General features: G+C 39.0%; 1 protein-coding gene and 1 long non-coding RNA gene across 2 annotated transcripts in view; one reads left to right on the forward strand and one right to left on the reverse strand.

Moving 5' to 3' along the window:
• The window catches only part of LOC110062668 (uncharacterized), a 142109-nt gene extending 125429 nt beyond the window's left edge, over positions 1 to 16680 (forward strand). Inside the window, exon 4 of the long non-coding RNA XR_016205977.1 lies at positions 15888 to 16680. This is a non-coding gene — a long non-coding RNA (uncharacterized LOC110062668). The remainder of the gene's footprint in view (positions 1 to 15887) is intronic.
• Positions 396 to 16383, reverse strand: LOC110053767 (protein HEG homolog 1-like). The gene is made up of 5 exons (XM_089283885.1): positions 16314 to 16383; positions 14869 to 15131; positions 1634 to 1764; positions 698 to 811; positions 396 to 520 (listed from the first exon to the last, which is right to left on the reverse strand). The coding sequence occupies exons 2-5, from the start codon at positions 14919 to 14921 to the stop codon at positions 396 to 398; spliced, it is 423 nt and encodes a 140-aa protein (XP_089140011.1). The 5' UTR covers positions 14922 to 15131; positions 16314 to 16383.
• Positions 16681 to 23205: the final 6525 nt, after the last annotated feature.

The following is a 23205-nucleotide window of genomic DNA, read 5'->3' on the forward strand; positions in this document are numbered from 1 at the left end:
TCTACTGTAAGTCGCGAATCTGATTGATTCACTAATCGTTATTCGCTGATCGACAATGATCTCGGACCTTCAGCGCTTGAAACTGACAATTATTATTCAGTTTAGGCTTAAAAATACGGGAAAATTGCTGGAGGTTTTGTCCTGTAATCCTTGAGAGTGTGTACTAAAACAATGAAACTACTCGCCCTTGTTGTCTGTGAGCGATAGTCAACTCCTCTACGCGTCGTTGGCTATTCGCTCATAGAAAACTCGGGCTGTTCAGAATGATGGAATAATTTCTATGTGATATAGCTTAACTTCAAAGAAAATATTTTTCAACTTGAAAGGAGGACTGGTTATTTTAAGCCTTTGGCAGTGTGGTTTTTAGATATGTTCGTCAAAAAATAAAGATAATCTTATTTGCCTTTTTCGCAGTTTTTCCCAGTATGCCCTTGTGGACATGTGCAGCTGTAGCTTCCAGGTTTGTTGACACACGTAGCTCCGTTTAAGCAAGGTTTAGAAGTCAGGCATTGATTGACGTCTAACAAAAGAGAATAATTAAGTACATTTAATTAAGTTCGCAATGTTACAAAAGCTCGTTTAAAACGCAAAATTCGAATTCTACCAGTGAATTTTTGGGCGCTTTGAGTTGTCATTTTTCATCATTTTTCTGTCAATGTATAAAGTAACATTAAAATTCTGGTCACCATGTACTTACCTTTTTCACAATTATCTCCATAGAATCCTTCGGTGCATTGACAAGTGAAGTCATCACCTGCTATAGGTTGGCACGTTCCTCCATTCTTGCACGGAGCAATGGCACACGGACTGACTATATGGTGAAGAAATTTTTCATTTTTGAGTAACGCCTCGTCCACACCAAAATTGAACACGCAGCTTTATTTCTATGGTTAGGCCTGGCGTCCACACTTATCCGTCACGAAACGGAGCTTTTCGAAAACGCTCTTCAAACCGTAAGACTGAAAACGCCCACTTCGAGTTTCAGCGTGCATGGGAAAATTTTGGAAAACGGAGCTTTCCGATAACGTAGACGTCACGATAATCATGTGATTTCCCTGCCCGAGGTTTCCCAAAACACAAATCGAAAATGACCGGTGATTGTTGCGTTTTCAAATTTCTCCGGCTTAGTGTATGAATTATACTAATTGTTAATTGATAAATAGACCAATTTCGATATATTAAAATTCAACCTAAAACAATAGACTTCAGAAGGAGGCTCCGGGGAATAACTACAGAGTTTGTGGGGTTTATTCCCCAGAGCTTCATGTTGAGGTCTATTGTTTTAGGCTGAATTTTAATACATCGAAATTGGTCTATTGCCGAATCGAAGTGACTTAGTTCATTCGTTCGATCCAGGAACTGACAACTACTTTGGTAAGAGACAATACCACACAATGCAAACAAGACAATTACATAAAATTTTCCACTAGGGTAATCTGTACGTCAGCACGTAAACAGTTGTACAACCGTCGAGGGCAAGTCAGAAATATATGGAGCAAAACGTAAAATAAAGGAAGTGTAATTCACCGTTTATGAAAGCTTCTAGAGTGTTTGCTTTAAGAGAAGGAATAAAAAACTTGCATAGTTGAAGAATCGCAATTTTTTTTTGAATTGCATGCCAAAAAGTTCTTACCACCAGATGAATCCTCTACGAACTCCAACGCGGATAGAAAATATCTGCTCTCTTTAGCTGCAATGTCTCCGAGTTGCTCCTCGAGCTCAACAGGGCTTGCTTTAGACTCCACATTACCATTGGCAAGTGCGCTGCAGGAAAATACCAACGCTATCACGACAACAAGGACAAGTTTCATGGTATACGTAGAAACCTCTCGACGTATCTTTCTTTGCATGAGCGACAACTAATTAAACAACATCCACAAAGTGGAGTAACCATTTTATAGGCAGCTGACAAAGATTTTTTTCCCAAAGCTTCATTGGTTTGGAAGGTGTTTTTGGTCAACGTAAGATACATTTTTGCAACGCTATTTTTTTTAACAAAACAAAAATTATGTAATATAGACTTGTGATTCAAATACTTTTTAAAAAGCCAGCTGTTGATTATGTTACATTGTCTCAGCTGAGGCGAAAAGAATGATGTAATCGCTGTCTCGGTGATGATTGAATGCAGTCAGGTGTCGATGCATCAGCATGATTTTTTCGAAAATAATGATGTTTATAACTTAATATGTAGGTTTTGGTTGCTTTTTATTCTTCCTTGCAGAACTTATTCGTGTCGTTGGGGATTGCTGCAAAATCTACTTCGAATATGCCGACCGAAAAAAAAAAAAAAAATGCAACAGATACCATGAAAAGTGATTATCAACTCTGATCGTATTTTGTCATCACAGGTTTGAGGTCACATTACGCAGAATTAAATATTCAAAGTAGCCGGCAAGCCTGACTGCCGATAGCTTCTTTTCATCTTTATTGTCTGATGTGCTCTAGACATTTCTCACCAGCAAAAGGAATAGCATAATTATGTAATGTTGTCTTAAGTTTTGAGTAACAACATGGTTTGTTTTAACCGTCACACTGGTACTGCTTTAAAACGGGATCTGAACTGTGTTTCCGTTTCTTGCTACCATGGACCGTTTGCATAAATGGCGCCTAGCTTTGAATCACAATGCTTATACATCCTAAGCCTCGCATTCATGTGAAAAATCCTTTGTCTGGAAACATAAGTACGAGGCTGAGGATGTACAAAGTGCTGTTATTCAAAGTTATGCGCCATTCATACAAAGGCATATTCCTTATAGGTTTTTCTTATAGTGCGACAGGTCAACAGTTTGCAATTATGACCTACTGTGTTGAAGAATTTCTTCTGTTTAAGCAAAGACTTTTCTGAAAACTTTAAAAGTCGACTGAAAATGATTACTCATAAACATTTGCTGAACATTTACCCTATTGCCCTTCACGCTTACGCTCGGCTTTGGTCAATTATCCACTCAAAGTGAAAAGACAACCCGAACTCCAAGTATTCTTTACAAATTCATAGTCTCCCGACCCATGTTTTTGGGCAAGCAGAAATATAGCTGGGTTAGGATGATCAATTGAAGTTTCGAAACACCTGGTGATACAGTAAATTATGATAGTATAAAGCATTTTAATAATTTTAACATTGGCTGGGCAAAACGTAATGGAAAGGCGTCGTTTTGCGAAACAGACTTGGTAAGACAAACTACCAGGAGCGTTTATTCAAAATTTAGTTTTCTGCGAAACAAAACTGTCATCTAAGGATTTAACCTCACCAAAGCGAGACGGGCAGAATAACATTTAGGCACCAACCATTTTTTCAAAGGGAAGCAAAGACTGGGGAGTAGGGATGGCACATTAATGGGAGCGCTGACCTCCCACCAATGTGGCCCGGGTTCGATTCAGCCCGGTGCCATACATACGTGGGTTGAATTTGTTGTTGGTTCTCGCCTTGCTCTGAGGGTTTTTCTCCAGCTTCTCCGGTTTTCCTCCCTCCACTAAAAACAACATCTCCAAATTCAAATTCGAGCAGGATAGAGGACCCGCGTGAAAACCAGCTAAGGCTGATGTGTCTCCCTTTCTAAATATAGTAATTTATTTATCAGCAGTTTCATGAGACTTGTTATAGACTGTTTGCTTCTCAGCTTTCTCAGTTTATAGTCTGACTTTGTTTCTCTTTCGTTAATCAGGTTTACAACAGCCTACACGAAAAGTAACTACCCCGTGGAGGCCAAACTGAGACAGGATTTGTACACTCCAAGCCTCAGTGAAATCTAACGCCAGACATCTTCAAGTTTTAGCCGGGAACTGTTACGCTACGCCATCGCAGGATCGCCAACATACCTCTAAGTATCATCTAATCAAGAGATTGTTGGAATTCCACGAGGTCATATTTGATAGCGACAAAAAACACGGACACGAGTCAAGGCATTAATTTCGTTTTTACGAGGATACATATATCTTATTGGATGTTTTAGTGTGTAGTATCGCTGTATATTTTTACGACTTGTGCCGTACAAACAAGTACAAACAACGAGTAAAAATATACAGCGATACTACACACCAAAACATCTAATAAGAGATTTATTATCCAACTGCTGTAGTAAATGAATTTATCAATGAAAGAGGGAGAGTATGACAGTTTTGCGTGCGCGCGCCGACCTGTACGGCAAACAGATTTTCTACAGTTCAAATATGGCAAACAGGTTTTCTACTGTACAATATCGCTGTATATTTGTACTGTTATTTGGACGGTATTCGCTGCAGTTGGATAATAAATCTGCATTTTCTACCAATCTCACAATATAGTTGTACATGTATTCACAATTACTGAAAACCTAACTTCCAAACGTTTGCGAACTTATCAAAGCCTTCCTATGTACATTGAGAAGTCATGGTCTCCTTCAAATTGGAATTTCGCTTCCTGAAAGCCAAGATAATCATATGATTTCCCTGCTAGAGTTTTTCTTCAAACACAAATCAAAAATGACCGGTGATTGTTGCGTTTTCAAATTTCTCCGGCTATAGTGACCTCAGTTCCATTTGAAATGTTGTCTCGGGAACGGCACTTTCAAGAATATTTCTACCGGTTAATGATTACAAATTAACATCGGAAATAACGAGGTGGACTCTACTTGTGCTGGAAATCTAAAAACTAGTAAAGGAAGTCTAGATATATAGCAAGGGCAACAAGTAGTTTTCTTTCCAGGTAGTTTTCTGTTTTAAACACAAATAAGTATTGAAAAGTATAGTGATCAAAGTAAAAAAAAAAAAAAAAATTATACTTAAATTTCAAAGAATTGAAAAGGCAATCGCCGAACAATACCTGTCACGGCGATAGATTTTCAGACTGAATCGGAGCCATCAATGAACCACGACAGGTAGACAAATGTGGCAACTTTAATGATGATCCAATACGTAAAAACTGAAATAAAGGGTACAGTGACCAGGCGACCTTAACTAACTTACAATTGCAATGAATAGAAGTCATTGAGCGATTATGAACAACAGATGTCGATCATCTATGAAATTATAAACTATTTCGAGGTAACAGGCAATCGACAAAACACGTAATCATGACGAAAACGATAACAATAATTTCTTACGTACCTCTATCCCGACGTTGGGGCGAAACTGGCTAAAGGGCAGTAGAAATCTTACATTCAACTTGATGCTAACATTAAACTCGAACACCGCCCGCACTGACACTACGAGAACCACGAGGCCAGCTTCCTTTTACATTTGACTGCGCATGCAGAGCGAACACAACGGTAACGCAACACTGTGACACAACGGTAACGCTTACATGGCTCCCATAAATTGTCAACGTCAATTTACTTATTTCAAAAGAAAAAAAAAGCGTGACAAAAGATAATTATAAAAACAGTGTTTATCAGCTGGATGTTTGTCCTTGAACTTGCTACTCCTTGCTTCTCGGTGGGGACTCCCTGGTCTGCCATTAATCTTCACCGCACCGCACAAGACAAACTAGCTTCTGGACAGGTCTGTCAAGAAACACAGGAGGTTTGGTTCTACTTCCACGTCTATCCAAGGATGGGTCTGCTACTACGAGTTTCACCTTCCTCAGGAGGCCATCGTTGCTTGGGTAAGTCTGGACTCACGAGCGAGTCGCAATTGGTTCCTGGGTAGATTATCATCTTTAATGATGACAACATCATCCACTTCTATGCTTCTGACTGTACGCACCCATTTCCGCCTAGGCTGCAGCAACTGGCGGTAATTGTCTTCCCACTTGATCCAAAATTCATTTGCTAAGTACTGTACACGGCGCCATCATTCCTTAGAGTAGAGGTCCGCTCGCTGAAAGGATCCAGGAGGAGGTAGGACGACAGAAGATTTCATGGTTGGCAGCTGATTGGGTGTCAGTGGATCTAGACATTCTGGGGAGCTCACATCATTAACTGCAAGTGGTCGACAATTCACAATTGATTCAGCCTCAACCCTGAAGGTACTCAGGGATTTATCATCAAGCTGTGATCCATGGCGGCTCAGCAGGGCTGCAAGAACGTTCCGTACCGATCGAATTTGACGTTAATAAATAATAATAATAATAAAATATTTATATAGCGCCAATATCCTAAAAGTTCAAAAGCGCTTTACAGTTAGAAATATTAAAAACACTTAAGACAAATAAAGTAAAAATAAAAAAATGTCGCTAAAAAGTTATAAAAATGCTTTCTTAAAAAGGAACGTTTTTAGTTTATGTTTAACATTAAACGTTAGACGTTCCCAGGCACCTGCCATATGGCTAGCATGGGGTACATTCATTTTGTAATCCACCCAGTCGCAGTTTCTTTTCAGAAGCTCTTGTCGTATTTTGTCATGATCTAATTCTGAGAGGGCCTCCTGAAGCTCGTTCCTCGCACCGAAGAAGTTCGTTCCCTGGTCTGAGCGGATCTGGCGAACTGGGCCGCGACGGCCGACAAAGCGGCGGTAGGCATTAATAAAAGAATCCGCTGCCAGAGAATTTGCAACTTCCAAGTGGACTGCCCTGGAGGCCATGCACGTGAAGAGAACTCCATATCTTTTTAGTTCACCACGTCCCTCCTTCACGTACCAAGGTCCAAAGTATTACGCTGTACAGTAAGAGAAGGGTGGAGCAGATTGAACCCGGTCTTCTGGAAGATCTGCCATTTTCTGTTCCTGCACTGCTCCCCTCAACTTTCGGCAGCATACGCATTTCGCAATGTAATCAGACACGGCAGAGCTCGCACCAATGATCCAGAATCCAGAGGATCTGATTTTGTTGTGTGCCATTCCGCGCCCCTGATGTTCTACAGAATCATGACAGTGGGAAATGATCAGGTCTGTCATATGTCCTTTCTTGGGTAGGATAGCAGGGTACTTGGCTGCAGTTGAAAGATCTGCATGCTTCAGACGACCACCAACTCGGAGCACGCCATTCTCATCAAGGAAGAGATCAAGTGTAGAGAGATTGCAAGTTTTCCTCATGACTCTGGCAGAGGTGCGGTCGTGTGAACCATGCTGTAAATTGTTAGAGCAAAGCAGCCTGATCTCTGTTTCTGCGTCTTGGAGCTCTTCTGTATTAACTGGAATATACTGGCCCGTCTTCCTCTGCTTAGACTCTTTAGTTTTCACCATGTCTCGCCCTTCTGAACCAGTTCTGTACTTTCTCTGGAGACTAAGGCAAACAGCAACTGCTCGCTTAGCTTTATGCCAGCTGGAGAAGTACTTCAAGCGATCAGGAAGAGAGAAGCATTCTCGGGTTTGGGTAGTTATGGCTGAAATATTCTTCTTTACTTCGGGGTCATCCGGAGAAATGCACATGGGTTCGCCACTATCAAGTGAGCTCTGATCTTTCAGTGGTTTCCAGAGAAACTTTGGCCCATTCCACCAGCGCGAGTTTTCAATTAGATTCTGTACATTCTGACCACGAGAGACATCGTCTGCTGGATTCTGATCTGTCTCTACATACTTGGGTAAGGTATGGTCCCGGATCTACTGGACTCTATTTGCGACAAATACATGGGATCGCCTCGCATCATTGTTGATGTAGCCAATAACAACCTTGCTATCGGTCCAGTACACTTCTGTGATTTGATCATATTCAAGTTCCCTTTGAAGGATAGAACTGGTCTTCACTGATACCAAAGCAGCTGTAAGCTCAAGTCTGGGGATCGTTACAGGCTTCAGAGGAGCAAAGCGTGATTTTGCCATCACAAGAGGACAATGAATTTGGTCAGAATGATCAATTAGCCAAGGGTAGGAACACTGGGCATAAGTATCTTTGCTGGCATCTGAGAAGTGGTGCAGCTCTACAGATTTGAGTTCCCCAAATCTTTCTGGCTTGTAACATCTTGGAATCTTGAGGCTAGAAAGCAGAGCTAGGTCAGCTCTCCGCCTTTCCCATCTTGATCGTAATGGTTCTGGGACCTTGTCATCCCAGTCTGCTCCATCGCGAGATAACTCCTGAAGGATGATCTGATGAAGCATGCCAAGAGGATCGAACACGAAACTAACGGTCGACAGGATGCCTCTCCTTGCTAATGGCTTGTCCTTCACCTCAACTCTAAACTGGAGTGTGTCGGACTCGACGCACCATTGGACACCTAGAGCCCGCTCAACTGGGAGAATACCTTTGGTAATGTCCAGGTCTTGGAGATCCTTTGATCGATCTTTGTGGGGAATGGTGTCAATCACGGCCTTGTGATTTGAAATAAACTTATGGAGATTGAAGCCGCCCTTCTCGCACAAAGACTTCGTTTTCTTGATCAGACTAATAACTGCTTCGGGTGGTGATACTGACTTCGAGCAATCGTCGACGTAAAAGACGTTCTTCACAAAGTTGGCTGAATCCTCTCCACAGAATTTATTTAAACTTCCAGAAATTTGCAAAAAAAGTTTATTGTCTCTATGCAATTTTTTGTAACTGTATGCAATGCAATAGTAAATAAGCAAATGGAGGGGTATTCACTTATAGCTGAGAATTGGTCAGAATTTTAAAAGTCAAAACCCCGCAGCACATTGGCAACTGTATTGATCAGCTGTAGTGACCACACAAGTTGCGTTATTCTCACATGGTTCTTCGTTCATCACATGGATCAACTGCACAGCAAAGAGGAAAAAAAGAACTTAGTAAAGGATAGAGAAGCTACGGGTGAGGATTCATAATTTAAAATTCAAAGCGCTAATAAGTGACTTTTTTCACTCACTAAATAGTAAGTTTTGTGCCAATGTCTACCGACATTGCGCTAGTACATGCTTCGTTTCATAGTTTCGGTCAAGCAGGAACCGTTTTGGTTAAAGGGAATTCAAAAATTTGTAGCAGGAGATTCGATTATTTTAAATTCATTAACGTTTAAACTGAATCGAGCTTTAGCTAAAGGAATACAAATACAAACTCAAGATTGATTCCTTTTTTGAGTTGTAAATAAATAAGGCACGTTACGAATAAGAATAAGAATAGGATAGGTTACGGAACAAGTTTCTAGTTGTGAATAAATAAACCAGCAGAAAAGCAAAAAATCATAGTGAGAAAAACTGGCTTAATAGCGAAGCTTCAGCGCGCGAAGCGCGCCAGCGAAGCACCATGGGTAAGCAAAATTGGTAACCCATCAAGCCGAGAAAATTTGGTTATGACGTCAGCGTAGGAACGAGCGAACGCCGTCCGTACAGACTCTGGGGGAAGGGGAGGGGCGTCTCGCGGTAGCCCTCACGGGGAAGCTAGGGAATGCCATCTGTTCTTGGCGGGATTTTTCAGAAAAGTCAGGGAAAAAAAAAAAAAAATTTCTATTTGTTATGTTGACAAACGATCGGAGGGGTTGATCTAACGTTTTCAAGATAGGGTTTAACTTAAGCAAAACGTGAAAGAGAACGGCAGAGAGCAAGGATTGACAGCCAAAGAAGTGGCGAAGAAGATTTTAATTTTTTTTTTTAATTTTAATAAGTATACTCCTTAAACAGTGGAACTATACTAGGGGTTTAAAATAACATAATAAAAGCACGTAATAAATAATTACAATATGTATATACAATAAAAATTATAAGTTAGTAAAAGATAAGATAAAATAGATTAAGTATAATCTCGTCGAGACAAGTTAGGAGGTCTGGATATACATTATACAAAAAGATTTAATGGCTGCAAGAGCAATAGTCTTAAAATTATTTATATCAACATCTTCATAAATAGGTAAATTGTTCCATGCTACTATTGTCCTTGGATAAAAGGAAAACTTATAGACATCATTTGATACACGGATTTGTTGGAAAGGACGACTGTTCAGTAATCTGGTGGCCCTTGTTATTTCGCGGACTTCAGGAGGAAAGCTAATACCAACATGTCCCATCAAGATCTTGTAGAACATAGTAGTTTGAAAGAGGAGTCGACGATCTTCAAGGGAGTCCCAACCAAGATGTTCGATCATTGGAGTAACATGACTAAATCTTGAATAGTCATTTAATACAAATCTTGCTGCTCGGCGTTGAACCATCTCTATTTGAGTGATGTTCTGTTTGGTGAAAGGATTCCAAGCGCAACACGCATATTCGAGTTTTGGGCGGACTAGCGTGCGATACGCCGTATCTTTGACTTTGGTATCACAACCACTTAGAATACGACGCAGTAGCCCAAGAGTAGAGTTTGCCTTTTTACAGATCTGATTGATGTGCTCGTTCCAGGACAGATTGTCTGTCACGGTGACTCCAAGGTACTGGGCTGAGGAAACTCTAGAAATGGGCTGGCCAGCCAATGAATATTGGAACATAGTTGGAATTTTCTTACGCGTTATACCAAGTTGATAACACTTCTTGACGTTAAAGTTAGGTTGCCAGGTGTTTGACCAGAGTGACAATTGTTCAAGATCATCCTGCAGAGCCCAACAGTCCTGTACTTCACGGATTTCACTATAGAGGATGCAATCATCTGCAAAAAGGCGTAGACGTGACTTTACAGAAGAAGAGATGTCATTTATATACAGTAAAAATAATACAGGGCCCAAAATTGAGCCTTGCGGGACCCCGGAGAGCACTGGTTTGGAAGAAGACTGAATGCCATTTACTGAAACTGATTGGGAGCGGTTTGACAGAAAAGCTTTAATCCACATAAGCATGTTCCCACGAATACCATAGAAGTCGAGCTTCATTAGAAGTCTTTGGTGGGGGACAGAATCAAATGCTTTAGAGAAATCAAGCAGTATGACGTCGGTTTGGCTGCAAGTGTTGATTGACTTGGCCCAATCGTGTATAGCTGATATCAGTTGAGTTTCACAAGAAAACCGCTGTCTGAAACCATGTTGCTCGTTTATCAAAATGTTGTTACTAGATAAGTGTTTAGCCATATGACTAAGAACAATGTGTTCCATTACTTTACAGCAGATAGAAGTCAGCGAAATTGGGCGATAGTTGGATGGATCTGATTTATTTTCTTTCTTAAAGACTGCAGTAATGAGAGCTTTGGACCAATCTGATGGGACGACATTAAGATCAAATGATTGTTGAAAGATGAAAGCGAGCCACGTAGAGGCTGTTTGTGAGATCTCTTTGAGTACTCTTGCAGGTAGTTTGTCTGGCCCACAAGCTTTGTGAGGATTCAGCTGGGCTAGCTGTTTTGCAACTCCATCAGGCGAGAAAAGCAAATCTTCAATCGAGGTGAATGGTGACAGGCCAATTTGAGGAAGAGGCTTCTGTTCATGGGTAAAAACCGAAAAGAAATGGGAGTTCAAAGTTTCTGCTTTGTCTTTGTCTGTAATACTCACCCCATTTTCGGTTTTGAGTGGGGGGATTCCAAGGTTTTCAGATTTGCTATGTTTAACATACGACCAGAACTTTTTGGGGTTTTCGGTCAGGTTATCACCAATAACTTCGTTTAAATAGCGATTGTGAGATTCTTTGACCAGTTTTGCTACTCGATTTCGTTGATACTTGAAAGCTTTCCAATGTTGCTGGTTTTTAGAGCGAATAGCTTTTTTGTGGAGGCGATCCTTTTTGCGCATCTCTCTTTTAATATCAGTAGTAATCCATGGCAGCTTGTACTTTGGCATGGACAATTTTTGTGGAACATACTGGGAAATACCTTTAATTACAGCATTTTTGAATGCATTCCAGTTATGCTCCACAGAGTTTTCCCATGGGTTTGATGCGAAGAATTCAGCCGATGACTTTGCTATAAATTCGTTCAGGCCATCAAAGTTCGCTTTCTTGTACAGGTAGACTCTATGAGGAGACTTGGAAAAGCGCGTTGCTTTCAGGTTGATCTCGAAACTTACAATGTCGTGGTCACTTAAACCAGAAGAAGTAGACACGCCAGAAATAGAGTTAGGATAAGTAGACAATAATAAATCCAAAGTTTTCTCTGAAACAGGTCTCGTTGGAGCTTTGACGTGTTGGGTTAACGAAAACTCGTCCATCAGGTGCAAGAATTTATTGTGTTGTGAAGCAGTGGTAGGGTTGTTAGCAATTGGGATCTCGCGACTCCAGTCAATATCACCCAGGTTGAAATCACCTCCGATGACGATATTTGGATGATTTGATACTTTGGTAAACACTTGATTTATAGAATCGCCTAGATGGTCAAGGATCTCGGTAGAAGAATTTGGTGGCCTGTAAAACGACGATAAATACAAAGTTTTGCAATTTGCCATTTTAATAGAAGACCAGAGGATTTCACAGGTGTTTCCATTTAATTCATCTTCTTCTATGCAAGCCAGGTCAGATTTGATTGCATGAAAAACTCCTCCGCCGTAGGCATTTCTGTCCTTTCTGAAGACAGTGTATGTAGGTGGGAAGATGGAATAAGTAGGGACACCAGGGTGAAGCTTAGATTCGGTTCCCAGGACGAAGTCCGGATTCGATCGCGAAAGAGCGGGCCAGGGCTAGAAAGGAGGCGAGGTACTACTGAACAGTGCTGTGAATTAGATCGAGTTAGGGCTAGAGAAAGGATATGAAATAATACCGAACAATGCCGTGAGGCAGAGCGAACGACGGCTATAGAAAAGAGCTGGAATACCCGAAAAACTTACTCAGAAGACTACACAACTTCGCGTATCGAGATGTGCAGCCGTGCAAGAAGTCACATGATTTTATCAGGTGATCAACAAGAGAAATCAAACGTGTTTCTTGTGTTTAGAGGAAAAAACACAGCAGGAAAAGAGTAGTTGATTCGTTGATCTATCGAAAAGATTAGTTCAGTTCAGTCTTCGCAACTTTTGCTGGAAGTTTCGCCTATAGGATTCAAACTGAAGTGAACTGCCAAATTGTGGTAAGCGACTGTTTTACATAGAAACTTTCGCGTTTTCCATGAAAATTATGTAGTTGCTTCGGCGAGATAAGCTTAGAAGTTAAGCTTATATTTTCAATAGGAGTTTTAAAGTCTCCCTGATTATCTGATTTGGAACCATACTGGGAGAAATTTGATAAATTTCAAACAGTAAGACTAGAGTCGTTGTTGAATATAAAGTTGCATACTGTAAATAAACAAGCTTAGTTTTCTGTTGTTTTTCGCCGTATACCGATAACCTCACGTCTAAAAGTAATAGAACTGTATTTGTAAATATTGCCAGCCGAGTTTTGAAGTTTTCTTTGTTTTAGTAAGGACAGCCGCTTTGTAGACTGCTATAATTTCTTCTTCTGTTTACCTTGGGAAGAAGGAAAACCATCGATTTGCTACCCTTGACAGCTTTTGACGCTCGTATGTTGTCGTCCATACTGCGTTTACAAATTATGGAGACTTCCTCGTTTTGTTTGGTTAATTTATTGGGTTTAGTGAAATGTTTGGCTGAATTTCTTTTAAGGTTATTGGTAAAAGCCTGGTTAAGCCACGGCCGAAAAAAGGACTGCAAAGCCGTCGGCGAAAATAATATTCAAATTACGCTTTGGCGCGAATAATTATTAAACTTGAACACCGCAAGTCTTTGAGATTTTGGACGTTTTCTGGCTTCTAAATGCATTTGTTGGCTTTAACTGGAATGATAATAAATCTTAAACGAATTTTCTGTAACATTTCTGGTATCCTTCGTTTGATTCAGGTGTAGTGATACCCATATTGTGTTTATGTAGTTTTCCTCGGTTTTGTTGTTGTTGTTGAAATGTCGAGTGGATGATTAGTATTACACTAGGCTTGCTGGTGCAGCAAGTATGGAATATAATTTTCCGAAATAGTAAATCCATACACTCTTCTGAAACGTGGTAAATTGCTAACAGCACCTCCATATTCCCCTTTTGCACATGAACATGAACTATTTTTTCTACATCAATCAGTGACCCTGCATGCAGAGAAAGCTCTACACGGAGACGATTCCATTGGTGCCACTGCATTTGGGGATACACGGTCCCTATTTTTCAATTTTTGGGGGGCTTTTCGTGTTCAACTTTGGTGCATGTAGGATATATTTTTTATCCATTTAGCTGTAATTTTACTGATGTCTTAATTAAACATATCTTGGATTTGGTTGACCAAATGCACATATGCATCAAAACCTCCGAGTGTGTTCAATTGTCTACATGTAGTGAGGGCAAAATATGTGTAGATGGTATAACTTACTTATAGCTTACTGATTAATTTTTGACAAAATTTAATTACAAAATTGTATATTTGATGGGGTCACCCAGTAGTTAACAGTCCCTGTAGTCCACAATCTTCGTGGAGAAAAAAAAACACATCAATTATTGAAGTTGAATTATAAAATTATTAATGGTAGCCCACATGTAAGTATTCATCCACAAAGTGTTATTTTTACCATTAATGCCAGGGGAAGTTTTTCATTGTGAATGTTGCAATGTTGCAGTGGATCTCATTATATTCCTGTATGCTGTTCTTAATACTGTACAGCTGTCATACCTTTAACCGTATCTTTTTACAGTCACTGTTGGGAAGTGTCTTAAGGCTATGTAGAATTCCAGTATTTTTTAAAAGGTAGACAGTATTAATAGCATATTCTATGAAAAAAAAAATGAACTATTGATGGATGTACAGCATGAAGGCAAATAGCAATGCACGATTATGTTACAAAATACATGTACAAATTCATGCCACCACTGAGTCAATTGTACACATTGTAATATTTAGATTTAGCCAAGCCTAAAAGTGGAGCTCCTGGGCCAGGTTGCTCAAAGCCCGAGTAAGCTAACCCAGGACTTTGATGTGAGTTTTGTAACTTTGAGGGTTTTTTTCTGTTTATAATGTCTGGCCTTCTGTTTTTGAGTTTCAATAATCTCAAACTCCATAAAACATAAGCAGTGAAAAACATTAGTATACCTTCTGAACAACCCGCCCTGATCAAGAAGTTAACCTAGCTTGAGCCCACGATCCAATAGAAAACCAGTACTTTGTTAGCAGTCAACTATTTAAAAAACAGGTGACCTTGATGAGCTCTTAACCTGAGCCCGTGATATGGTCACATAATACTGGTCAGCAGATACCTTGTTTTGACAGCTGTCAATTGACCATGACATGGATGTCCAGTATCATACATTTATGATTAAACTATGGCTGCCATGTTCCGCGGCGTCGGCTTTGTTGGGCGCACCTGCCATGATCCACACTGCTAGACATGTTGACCATGAAAAAATAGTTCTATGGTTTTCTACTTGTATGCGTGCATGTGGTTCTGTTTCCATAGTTATGGGACTCCGCTTGGTGGCGGCCCCTGGGAGCTCTGCTATAAAGGTGGCTGTGTCATATACTGTTTCACATAAAATGGAAAGAAGCAATAAGTTCATGGTTTAAGGTTACTGTATACCTTGAGAGGTAATGCTCCCCTTTCACACCGTACTGTAGCTACCTAAACCCCTATATCAAATTAAAGCTTATAGAGCTGGTTATCAAATGAGACCAAGAATTTTGAAAGAAAATGAATTATCCAGTTATCCAGGCCCCCTAAGGAGAGTGTCCAAATCACCTTTAGAAAGCTACAGGTCAATGCAATTTTTTTGCTAATTTAATATGTTACTCAGATTCTAGACCCAAAGTGCTTAAACATTACAATATGTCTGCATTTTGCCATATTCAATTTCAGTGAACATAAAAGCTACAGAACAATTTTGAAATAGGATTAAAAAAATTTATGAAGTGATTGTACAAAAATCACTCTTGGGAAAAAAAAATTCAAAAATAAAATATGCCCTGACATGTTTTTGTTGTTTACATGTCAAATTAGCTACATTGCTTAGATGTAGGCACATGGTAACCCTAAAGACACAGCATTTACGACAGAGTGATTCTAAACTATATCCTTTATTCTAGATCTAGACTACACAATTATATCATGGTCACTGAAGACTGCATAACCTTCATGATCTAAAGGCAAGGACAAGATCAGATCTACTGACTTTTTCAAAAAGAGGAAGCTTGGGATTGCATAACCCCAGATATGCATGTTTGCCAAGATGACTTGACATCCCAATTTGTTTATATTTTGTTTTTGTTTTTTTTTAACCAGCACATTCAATGCAGACTGAGGACAACAAAAGAAAAGCCACTAACTGGAATGCAAACAGTTTTAAGACCTAAATGGAAGATCAAGATGTCTATAATTATTTGGACCAGGACAATAAACATAAACTGAGAAGAACGTTGAAGCCACTAGATGGAATGCAAACAATTCATAGACACTGCAAAAGTGTTACTCTTTTCTTTTCAGTCCAGACTGAAGTGTCATCATGTTCAAGATCATATATTTCATGAAAAGGTTGCAAGGATCATATTTGAAATAATTTTCCTAATAGGTCTATTGCAATAGTGGATGACATCACCCCAGCAAAGACAGGAAGATCTTCCAGTGTCATTTGTTGATTGCAATTATACAAAGTAAGTAAGAGAGATACCAAGTAAGAGAGACATGTTAATTAAACTTTGACAATCCTACCTGCAAGACAACTCAGAAGACTTGCATGAACTCTTCAAATCACATGAAATACATCAAATGAATGGTTCTTGATCCTGCTCAAACAGTACTCAACAATCAATGACACAAGATGCAACTATGGTACTGACAAACATGATGCCTGTGCTAACCTTTCATGAAAGCATATACATTGCTGATGAAAACTTTAAATAAGCATAAAAGCAAATGACTTTTAATTAATTAAATTAGGAAAAAAGTAGACAGAGTTCTAGAGCTGGTATTCTTGGTTTGCACTGTCACACAAAAATTAATTTGAATTGACCATTCAGTGGATAAATTCAAGACATTGTGATATTATAGGAGATAAATAAAGAAGACACCTTTCCAAGTTTTAGCTCTACAGGCTGTGCATCTTCCCAAGCTTCAGATATTTGTTGAAATATTTTGCGCAAATTTACAGAGCCCAGTATGAAACTGCCATGTTGGTGTACCTCCATTGTACACCAACATTGCAGCAGGCAAATGTTGTAAACATCTGGAAGTTACTTTGGATATCTAGGTGGCTGATTAACTGAACTGAACAAGCAAACATCTAAATATTAAGCACTTTTCCTAATACTTTAACTTCTAAAAAGGCTAAAAGCCACAAGATAAGTAAATATTTTTTGACAAATGCTTTCGTAGCTTCATGTTACGCACCACCATAACTCTGAAATTCAAAATGTGCTTGTTTCCAGACAAAGTAAGTTATTAAGGTGAAAAGTTGTTAAAAGATATAAATTTACACCCCTCTTATGCCTGATGAGGATAAAAACTTTAACTGGTGACTCTTTAGTTTTGGATTTTAGAAAATGATCATGTCACGTGCAAATGAAGATTATCCTTGAGGTCAGATTGGGTAAGATTTGAGTCCTAGATTAAATGGTTTTTTTAGCATGAACATTTCAATATTGATTTTATTTCAAACAAATTAGAACCTAGAAGTTCACTAAATAGCTTAATTATTTAAGTACCTGTATTACCTGTAAGGCTTATAAGTTAAGGGAAAACAGCAAGTTCAACTCCTTCTACATGTACACGAGGGAGTTGTTTGACTCAAGAAAATAGCTTTTAGCTTCTGAACTTATTAGCTTGCAAAGAAAGTCATGTCTGATAGCACAAAGCCTAGCAGTTCCTTGGGAAATTCTTTGAAGAAATTCAAACTACAGAAGTACTGTGAGAGATTAATTTTTTTGGGGCTAGCGAGAATGACTTTTAGACAAGTACATCATAGTTACAGCTTACTGAGAGGATAGGCCAAAAAATTGGTTTTCATTTCTCCACACCCTGCTTATACTTAGTTATACTTTGCAAGATGGTGCAAACCATTCCAGCAGAAGTGAAGAGCACTAATTGTATCTTCAAGTTAGATACAAAAATCTCCAACTTTACAGAAGGGTACACTTATCTATTAACTTTTGATATTTTGGGGGGAGATATGGTAGAGATTTAGGAACTGAGTAAACAAAAGATATAATGATTAATTATAATGCTGTCTTTCTGCTTAAGGAGGCAATAAGAATGTCACCAAGCACAGGAGACAGTTTTGTTACATGATCAAAATTTCCATTACATTGAAAATGCATGCTCTTTTGTCAATGATCAAATCTACAGGTGGATATACACAACTTCTCCCACTTCATATGAATGTCCTAAATATAATGGGTGACACCTCAGAATGTCTGAAAAATTAACTACCCTGAAAATTGATGCTTGAAGTACAAACAGTCCTATGCATTTTAAGCTTGCTTGCCAACAGGAGAGGAGTGATGTGAGTAAACAACTGAAAATCTTTTATGTTGTACTTTCTGGTTGTGACTCCTGCAAGTCAAAACTACATAAGACAGAAATACCACTAACAGCTTACTTGTTAGGGGTTCAAGCAAAGTTTCCCAATAATGTATTCTTAAAATGCAGGAAACTCTATTTTTTAAAGAAATACTTATTACAGTCAAACTCACAAAACCATGAACACCTAAAATATGCCTGGAATGTTTATTGTGTAATAACCAATCACAAGTGAGATCTCAAACCACATAAACCACAGAACAAGGATGTATTGCATAGGTCATGGAACTATAAATTCATGTATAGTTTTGGTTTTCGCTTTGTCCCAGGATAAACACTCTGTCTTTATATATTACTGAAAGTCCACATAATTGCTATCCTTTTGTATCAAGAACCACATCCAGTATTTTAATAGTTTGTGGGATTTTGAAAAACAAGAATCCCCCGATGCTTACAGTTACTCAAGTAAAGCGATGGTTTATTTGACACAGCTATAAAAAGGGATGAATAAAAATTTAAAATTTTGGTGGTTTCACTAACTTTGGTATCATCTTGGGTTAAACTAGCAACTCAGTTTGCTCTCCAATAACTGCAAAGGTACCATGCACTTCAATTGCACAATTTTATAACAGTGGTTGGCCTTTTTAGGGACAACACATTATAGTACATTGGCCAAAATACAAATAGTCCAAAAACGAAGAACAGTCTAGAAAGTAAATTTAACAAAGCCTGCAATGATTACAGAATGATTAAGCCTTATTATTGGTTTAGTCAAGCAACACATACTTAGTATAAGCTTTTGCAGACAAGGATAGTACAAATCTGGAATGATATTCCCACAACTCTGGTTACCATTGTACCATCTAGTGAAACCACAACCTGCATGCCTCTTGTATGATTTGTCTGTCAAATAGAACCAATAAATTGTATCCATTTTAGCATTCTGCAAACAGGATATAAATGGACATAAATAAATAAACAAATTAATTATTCAAAATTATTCCATTAAATTACTGTAACTAACATAATAGCCACCTAATTTGTTATAAACTACAACTAGATTCTAACCTGGGACCTACAGAAATTTGAATACCTATGATATTTTGAACTTTAACACCCAACATTTAAGTACATTGTATATGGGAGTAGACTCTTTTTCCTTTATGTTCTAAAGATACTAATTTATGCACTGCATCATTTACTCTGTACTGATGATACTGCTTACAAAATTCCAACAGTTTAGCTGTTCTATACATTTAAATGATTCTGTGGTTATTTTATGAAAGGGCCTGTACGGTCGAATATTCCTTGATGGCCTATGTAATTTAGTAATGTACAAAGATGTTCCGATTTCACTTCCACTTTCCTGGCAATCAAATTGAAAATCGTCAGTGTAAAACGCAGACTGTGGACTGCAAACCGGGGTAAAATGCAGACTGAGAGTAAAATGCAGACTGCAGACTACAGACTTCATAAGTACATATCGTTTTATAATAATAGTATCAGGCGCTGGTCTTAAACATGATTATTCAGGCTAATTGCAGTGAAAGACTGTGCTCCGGTCAGCTGAGTCGCGCTCCGGTTAGACTGAATATCACTCCAGTTGGCCTGGACATCACTTAGGTTAGCCTCCAGTTAGCCTGTTTTCGCTTAGGACTCAATGGTCAGTCTACATTTTAGTCTGTAGTTTGCAGTCCGCAGTCTGCGTTTTACACTGACCGAATCAAAAATCTAGTGCAAAATAAGCCTACTTACACTGTAACATTGTAATCAACCCTAAAGCCTACCACTATCAACAATGAAAAATATCAGATGGCTTACCTCTTAATCTTTTCAAGAAAGTACCTATTCTTGTGTCAACATTTCATGGCATTCAACTTCGAATTTTTCTGTTGCAGATCTTGTTAGACCTTTCGTGAACACGTTGCTTATGATCTGACATGTTTATAACTGAGCGTTAATTTTTCCGATACCTAATAAAGAGGAAAAATCACTTGAAACCTAAAAACTCTGATCAAAATGTTTAAATCCGACGTGTTTTGCAGGGTTATATCCTTGCCACGAGCGGCGAATTAATGTCTTGTTCCCAGTGTTCCTCGGCCCCTCTCGAAAGGGGAAAATCCGCTGAGTGCAGGCGCAGGGCTACGTGAACGGCGACCCAACATGGGACGATTTGTGCAACGAACGTTCGAAGAGATCTAGATAGAAAAAAGTCGTGGGGGAGGGGGAAGGGGTGGCGTCTTAAGTTCCCCTGAAATCTGCCCATGAATTAAGGCTCAATTTTCGCTTTCATTATCACATCACCTAGACTGCGAGCAGTCTCTCTCTTCCTCGAAAATCCTTGGGGAAGAACGCAAAACAAGTAAGCGCGCGAGCGTGACTCATGACTGTGAGCGTGACGTGCGAGCAACGATGCCGCGAGCCGCTAGTAGCGCGGACATCGGAAGACGGCTGCTAGCGGCTCGCGGCATTGCCATTCGTCGCTCGCACGTCACGCTCACAGCCACGCTCGCACGCTTACTTGTTTTGCGTTCTTTCCCACGGTTTTCGGTATAGCTTGCGTGGGGCCGCGCACACGAGGAATGTGTTCAATACAGAAGAACCCTTTCTCTGTTCTTCTCACACGTTGATTTATTTGGTGCATACAATTCAGCCCAATAGCCCTTTAAGTTTAATGCTTAGCTTTTTTTATTTGCATTACAATGTAATCCAACACGGATGCCATGCAAGTTGGATTATAAACAATTTATTGGCTGAGGTTTTTGTGATATCCGGAATAATCAAGGTGGAGGTAAGTGAAGCTGATAACACTAACCGAGCCCTTGATTATTTCGGATATCACAAAAACCGAATCTAATAATTGTTTTCTCATACATTGATTTAAAGAAAATAACGACAAACGCATTACCGCACCGAACACAGTTTATTTTCGACAAGCCATGTTCTTACTTCGCTATCCGTGAACTTGACGTTACTCTTGAAAATCATGCATGGCGCGCGCAACCTACAGATTATTCACTGATCTGCTAGCAGATCAGTGAATAATCTGTGGGTTGCGCTGTTTCCTAGAGTTAACTGTAGTTTTTTTTTTTAGCCAACGAGAAGACAGATGGTGACTACAATGTATAATGATTTTAACTATTAACAACATCCAATTAAAATTCTGAGGAGCTCCGCTTTTAGGCCTGGCTAAATCTATATATTATCGTTACTACCAGATGCGTCCTCTGTAAGCGTAACATCAGGCGGGGGAACTGGATTCCGGCTTTCGCCCGTTATTGTGCTTTCATCAGCTTCTTTTACATACTCCATTAGATCGCGGAGATGGCGAGTTTGTAATTCTACTTAAGATGAGATGCCTCCTCCGTCCGAAGACAAACCCAAGCGAAACACTAACGCAGTCACAAACACTAAATTCATGACAGAAATTTTCATCTAACTTCTCCAAAACTAGCAGCCGACGTAACCTGCACTAATTCAGAATTGCCTCTTCAATAGACATTTTCAGCTTGGACAGTTTGTTTTCCATTACAGAGCACGTGATATTCTCTAGAGAATTGTTCTTGTATCATCTATATATTATTTATTCATTTACACATGAAAATTTGAAAGCAAGGATTCTCAAGGGTATCGTCACATGGTTTGAAATGGGCAACAAATTGCCCAAGCTAAAAGCTCTATATAGGGGGTAAGTTTCGAAAGAAACTGTGGTGCTGCGTCGGTGGGGAGTATAACAAGATAATTTGGTTTTGTCAACTGGGTTGATAATGTGAATTGGCCACCGTAAAGACAAACTCCAGCAAAACAACAGTTTGGTAACTCTACTGATCAGCTGCAGTGACTACACAAGTTTCTACATTAAGTCTCTGCGAATGTTTGTCTTCCGAAAATGTCTTTCGAATCTCTTTACGGTGGCCAATTAACATTATCAACCCAGTTAATAAAACCAAATTATTTAAAAGCTCTATAGGCGAGTTCCTCGTTTTAGTTTACAAGGCTATGACTAAGAGAGTGTCTATCGATAAACTATGCTGTAAGTTTGTGATGCAAGGTTGAAATAGAAACATGTTGTTTCCTGTCATCGAATTATAGATGGTTTCAAACCTGTTGTTGCTTGTCAGTTTGTCTTTCACAAATATAAACGCATTCTAGTTACAATTTTTCGCGTCTATGGCAATAGAAATGATGTAATCTTGTCTGTTGTAGTATGAACTATTTTCAAAATTTAATGATAATTATCTTATTACATGCATGTCAGCTCCTGTTCTAAAATAAAGTATAAAGTTGCCAAATTGATTATAAATTCGTCTTTAACAATGCCAAGAACGTCCCTGAAGGTGCCAAATATTTTTCTTCCCGCCGTTTTGTTTCATTTGCTCCTGTAATATTTGTTTGTCATCGATTCAATGTCCCCTTTCCAAATTATTATCATATGATCCATTTCAAAAGTATAACAACAAAGATATCACTTCAATCCAAGCTTGTTCTCTAGTTTTCTGTCACTTTCAGTTCTTTTAGAGGTGTGAACTCTTTGTCCGGTGACTCGTCATAAAGTAATGTGTGGATTCCTTTGCTTTAAATGAGGTCAAAGTCACAAGTCTATGGACAATTTTAAAGTTTCACTAAAAAGCGACAACATAAGCAGGAAGCAAGTTTCTGTCTTTTATATTACAAAGCCAACCCGAAAGTAGAAAAATCCGAGGCATTGTTTGATGGCTCTAAAAGTCGAGTAAATAACATTAACATCGTCAGAGGCTTTGAAATTTCTATGGTTTGAAACTACCACTTTGCTTTCTGCAATGATTTAAATTTTAGATGTCGTTTTCCTGATACCACTTTTATTAACCTTGACTTTGGGAGAAACTTTAACTCACCGCATCCCAGGAGAAAATGTAACAGCACCAACCTCTTCGCCAAGTAAGTACTATCAGCATTGTAGAGTACATTCATGAGTTATTTCCTCCCCCCTTTCTATATTATCAAGCATGTACATGTAAGTTCCCAGTTCTACTATTTTTAACCCAATAATCCTACTACATTTAAGTTGAAACACAAATATGGTGATAGAATGTGATGCGTTTAATTG

This window comes from Orbicella faveolata, unplaced genomic scaffold, assembly GCF_042242905.1.
Source record: "Orbicella faveolata isolate gen_17 unplaced genomic scaffold, um_ofav_v1 contig_13, whole genome shotgun sequence".
Taxonomy (NCBI): domain Eukaryota; kingdom Metazoa; phylum Cnidaria; class Anthozoa; order Scleractinia; family Merulinidae; genus Orbicella; species Orbicella faveolata.

Excerpts from the sequence above, each read along its gene's own strand:
- LOC110053767 (XM_089283885.1), bottom strand. The coding sequence starts at position 14,921 with ATGTATGATACTGGACATCCATGTCATGGTCAATTGACAGCTGTCAAA. Across the intron at positions 1,765-14,868 it reads TTGACAGCTGTCAAAACAAG|CGCACTTGCCAATGGTAATG; the intron begins GTATCTGCTGAC and ends ATTTTCCTGCAG. Across the intron at positions 812-1,633 it reads CGTAGAGGATTCATCTGGTG|TCAGTCCGTGTGCCATTGCT; the intron begins GTAAGAACTTTT and ends TTCACCATATAG.